Consider the following 5,412-nt stretch of genomic DNA (forward strand, 5'->3'; position numbering starts at 1 on the left):
ACCATTAATGTGGATTATGTGTCACCTTTCATGATCTCGTATAACTTGTGTGTTTTGTTGCCCATTTTTTAATGAGATACATCAAGGATTTGAAGCCACATCTCACACAAGCCTCGAACCTTGTTCTCGTTTAACTTGCGTGTTTTGTTGCCCATTGTGTAGTATTTGTGAAAGAAACGAGATTGTGATGTTTGGTGTAGTGTTTGTGAAAGAAAAGGAGTTGCACTGATAGAGTATTTCATTCTAATTTTTTTTTGCAACTCCAATGGTCACAACTCATAAGACCGTTCAACCCTTGCATCAACGATAATATTTGATCAACATTCATCGCTTTCCTCTACCCTCCATTCATACCCGCATAGGTGGCGACAATGTACTTGACGATGGTACAAACCTTCGAGCCATACTCGCGAGACGCCCCCTCCACTCATACTCAAACCAAAAATTTAGATGTCGAGTCAAGTGACATTTGACCATCGAAAAAACCAACCCTGATAAAAAAAATAATGGGTTTGCCATTAAATGGGGAATTGGCCTGTAATAATCCCAACTACACGTCATTGGTCATTGCCAGTCCCACCTTTGAATATTCCTCATGTCAGTCCCACCTTTCACATATTTTTCCTCCACCGGTCTTTAGTTAAAAAAAACTTAACAGAGTTACGTTTTTTTCCGAATTACAAACTGACTTATTAGGGATTTTGATCAGAACGATGATATGAGTCTATTGATGTAAAACTTACCTTGATCAGAACGAGGATACGAGTCTATTGATGTAAAACTTACCTTGAAACGATGCTTCAAACGACTTGATTTTTTTTAATTGGAAGTTTAAACACCCGAATTGAAGCACCGTTTTAATCGCTTGGAGCACAATTTCAAGATAAGTTTTACATCATTCGACTCGTATCCTCGTTTTGATCAAAAACGCTAAAACATCATCTTGTAGTTCAGGAAAAAAACTTAACTTTATTAAGTTTTTTTAACTGATGACCGGTGAAGAAAAAATAAGTAAAATGTGAGAAAATATTTAAAGGTAAGACTGACAATGGCCAATGATATCTAGTTAGGATGGTTAGAGGCCAATTTTCCTATTAAATATACCGATATACATGTACCCGTATCATTTGTATTACTTTAATATAATATTAAAAATTCAAGAATAAAAATCGAATATGAAAACCAAGCCTCTTGTTTGATAAGTTCTTGATGAGTGGTACCTTTTTCTTTTCTTTTTTAAAACCTCTGAGATCCCAATCTGACACCAATTTAAAAGATCTCCTGCCCAAAAAATTCCAAACCCCCTTTTTTAATCTTTCCCCTATTATTTTCTTATTATCCATTGCCATCTTCTTCTGATCTATCAACAAACTCTGTCACAATCAAATCTATATGGGCTTTTACAGCTAAGCCTGTTCTTAGATGCTGGCACAAGAGGAAGGTCCACATGAATTAAGGGGGAGGGTTCTGTTCAAGGTATGCACACCTCCATATTCTCTCAACCCATAAAAAAATATACAATCTTTTTTGTCTTTGAGGGAGATTCATTAGCTTTTGAGTAATCTTTACCCATACCCACTTCATTTTATTGGTGTTTAGGGTTTCTTTCTTGGTGGGTTTTGTATATTTTCAAGAATCTTGAGTGTTTTGTTAATTTGTTTCAGTTGTAATCAGAGTTTAGGGTTTCTTTCTTGTTGGGTTTTGTATAATTTCAAGAATCTTGAGTGTTTGGTTTCATTTGGAATCAGAGTTTAGGGATTTGTTAAGTTCTTGATGAATTGTTCTTATTTTGGTGGGTAATATATCTATATCTATATATACATATATATATGTAAAAAGAATGTTATCTGGGAATAATTATTTGAACATGGTCAAACCATGTTGGAAAGCATCTGTGGAAGGTGATGAAGGTTGTGTGAGAAAATCTGTAGATCAAATAGGAAGAACAGATGGGTTATTATGGTATAAAGATTTAGGGTGTCATGTAAGTGGTGAATTTTCAATGGCTGTGATTCAAGCAAACAATTTGTTAGAAGATCAGAGCCAGGTTGAATCAGGACCGTTGAGTTCGATGAATTCAGGTCCGTACGGAACGTTCATCGGCGTCTATGACGGACATGGTGGACCGGAGACGTCAAGATTCGTTAACGAGAATCTGTTCGCTAATCTCAAGAGTAAGTTCGGTTAAACGGTTTCAAGAATTCGATTCGGTTGTGAAAGTTTGAAACTTTATAAATTATTTGTTTGGTTTGGTTCAGGATTGGCGTCTGAGGATCAAGAAATGTCGGCGAATGTTATCAAGAAAGCGTTTTTAGCGACGGAAGATGAGTTTCTTTCGGTGGTAAGAGAACAATGGCGTATTTGCCCGCAAATAGCGTCTGTGGGGACGTGTTGTTTGGTGGGTGTTATTTGCAACGGGTTGATTTACGTTGCGAATGCTGGAGATTCGAGAGTGGTGTTAGGGAGAGCCGATAGGGGTGTTAGAGGTGTTTTGGCTATACAATTATCAACCGAGCATAATGCGAGTTATGCTTCTGTTAGAGATGAACTTCATTCCGTGCATCCTGATGATCCAAAGATTGTTGTTTTGAAACACAATGTTTGGCGTGTTAAAGGGATTATACAGGTTAGTTTGAATTTTTAGAAAGTCAAACATGGTACTGTCTAAACGAAAATCTGGTTGATGATTTTGGTTTTTTTGGGTCCAATTCGTCCATAGTTGTATTGCGTATTTTGCAAGTTCGCTACCGCTTTGTTTTTTTTTTCTATGATCATAAATGTTTTTGTCAAATTTTGAAGATAAAATGTAGCTTGTTTGACTCAGCAAAAGTCAACTGTGTGAACCACATATTTTCGTTCTATGAAAAAGATTCAGTCTTTAACTTATTGTACTAAACTACTTCGATTGTTTTAAACTTTTAATACCCTAGAAATGAAATTTTTAATTTAACTTGTATGGACCATTTTATGTTTAAATAGTCAAATCTGGTAACTTTCAAGCAAAAAATCTAGTATTGATCATTTTGGTATTTTGTCTAAGTTCTTTTTAATCGTATTACCTTCTTATAATAGTTCAGTAACAATGTATTGTTTTCCCTAAGATCATAGCATTTCTCATCGATTTTGCATTCAAATCGCAGCGTATTTGACTCTCAAAAGTCAACCATGAACTCTGTGATCACTTGTTTTCTTCCATGAGAACTTGCAATCGTAAACTTTGTACAATGTTACTACCGATATACGAGAGTTAATTATAAAACTAACATAACAGTTTTCTTTTTTCAGGTTTCAAGATCCATTGGCGATGCATATCTAAAGAAGGCGGAGTTCAACAGAGAGCCTTTATTAGCAAAGTTTAGGCTGCCCGAACCCTTCTCAAAGCCAATTCTAAATCCCGAACCGTCAATATTAATCCACAAACTAAACTCAAAGGATCAGTTTCTTATATTTGCATCCGATGGTCTATGGGAGCATCTTAGCAACGAGGAAGCCGTTGATATTGTCCATAATTATCCACGTAGCGTAAGTTTATTATCTATTATTTTGTTTTTATTTTTTTCTTTGTTCTTAATATTTCCTGCTCCAACAAGCTACGACAAATATAGTGATGAAGATACAGATTGAGATTAAAAAAATAAATGATATAATAAAACACTAGTTAAAGGGTGTTTGTATTTGCGGTTGTAAGTGATTATATGACATAGAAAGGTCTATAAATGAATCGAACGAACACGCATACAGGCATGCTCGTGTTTGCTCATTTAACTTTAACCGAACACGAACATATAATCGAACACATTTTTTGTTCATGTTTTTTTAATTATGAAAATGAGCATGTTCATGTTTGTGTTCGTTTATGTTCGTTCGTCTAAAACCTCAATGAACAGTTCACGAACATAAACGAACAAACTTTAATGAACATAAATTAACGAACAATAAACAACCCAAATGAACATAATTGACTAAACATAAACGAACATAAAGTAATTTTTTATATAAATTACTTATCAATTACGATAAATTCCATTTGAAACCCAATTACCAATTAGTTATATTTATGTAAGTAGTTAGAAAGTTCATTTTAGGTTTAATATTTATATAAATATAACTACTTAATTATTTAAAATTGAAACAAACATTAATGAACGAACACAAGCAAAGGTAAATAAACGAACATAAATGATCGAACAAAACGTATGTTCATGTTCGCTCGTTTAATTAAATGAACAAAAAACTGTGTTCATGTTCGCTCGTTTAATTAAATGAACAAAAAATTGTGTTCATGTTCGTTCGTATATTAAATAAAAGAACTTAAACGAACTTCCCGCCAAACAAGTTCACGAACATTTCATGAATGTTCGGTTCGTTTACAGGCCTGCATAGAATAATATATTTTATAGATAATTATACTTTACCTTTGTATGATCGATTTTGTTGCGGCTAGTATGAAACCATTTTTCCAGAAGTACTACTAATTTGTTGCAGAATATGTTTATTCAAACTACAAAAACCGATTATTACACAAAAATCCGAAACATCCGCTTGGCGTGCTTAGATTTCATATATTTTAAACACCGAGAACCGGACTTGATCGGAACCTTGTGTTATGTGTAGGGAATAGCAAGAAGACTTGTGAAGGCTGCACTTCAAATAGCAGCCAAGAAAAGAGAAATGAGATATTCGGATTTGAAGAAAATCGATAGAGGGGTTAGAAGGCATTTCCATGATGACATCACTGTGGTTGTCATGTTTCTAGACCCGCCATTGACAAACCGAGCTTCTGCACGCGCTTCGGTTCTATCAATAAAAGGAAGCCGAGGATTACCACACACCAAGTTGTAGCACCGGGGGGGTGTATGAGTAGGCACCCGAAAGGTGCTTTTTGTTGTGTTAATGTTTGTAAACTAAAAACATGTATTTTAACGCGTTTAAACGAGGTTGTTAGTCATAGTTGGAAGCGAGTGGTAGTGGAAGAGTTATTCTTTCGTTCTTAATCGAAGATCTTATGATTATCTTTTTATTGTTTTGATCATTTGTTTTGTTTCTATGGGATGTGAATGCTCATGATCTTAAAGAAAGGTGAATCACTTGTTATTACAAATTGTAATTTATAAACACAAATGCACAGTTTATATACTTTTTTTTTAATCTGCTTTGTTTCTTTGATAAGATTAGATGTATGTTTGGTTTAGTTTAGATAGAGTTTATATAATTTAAATAGCGAAAATTGGTATGCAAAAAAAATATATATATATTTTTTAGTATGTTTTTTAGTTAGTTTTCGAGTTTTCGCGATAACTAGTGGTTTTCATTTGAATCTTTCCCTATATATATATACACACTATAATTAAATTGCTGTAAAATTGGAGGAAAATTATATTGATGTTAAAACGAACTTTGTGATTAGACTGG

The 5,412-nt window shown here is 34.0% G+C and overlaps 1 protein-coding gene across 1 annotated transcript; it reads left to right on the forward strand.

Moving 5' to 3' along the window:
* The first annotated feature begins 1,207 nt into the window (after nt 1-1,207).
* On the forward strand, nt 1,208-5,101 carry LOC110884552 (probable protein phosphatase 2C 38). Its single transcript, XM_022132272.2, has 4 exons — nt 1,208-2,174; nt 2,259-2,626; nt 3,286-3,522; nt 4,615-5,101. The coding sequence occupies exons 1-4, from the start codon at nt 1,841-1,843 to the stop codon at nt 4,840-4,842; spliced, it is 1,167 nt and encodes a 388-aa protein (XP_021987964.1). The 5' UTR covers nt 1,208-1,840; the 3' UTR covers nt 4,843-5,101.
* Nucleotides 5,102-5,412: the final 311 nt, after the last annotated feature.

The sequence above is a fragment of the Helianthus annuus genome, chromosome 13 (genome assembly GCF_002127325.2).
Source record: "Helianthus annuus cultivar XRQ/B chromosome 13, HanXRQr2.0-SUNRISE, whole genome shotgun sequence".
NCBI classification, from domain to species: domain Eukaryota; kingdom Viridiplantae; phylum Streptophyta; class Magnoliopsida; order Asterales; family Asteraceae; genus Helianthus; species Helianthus annuus.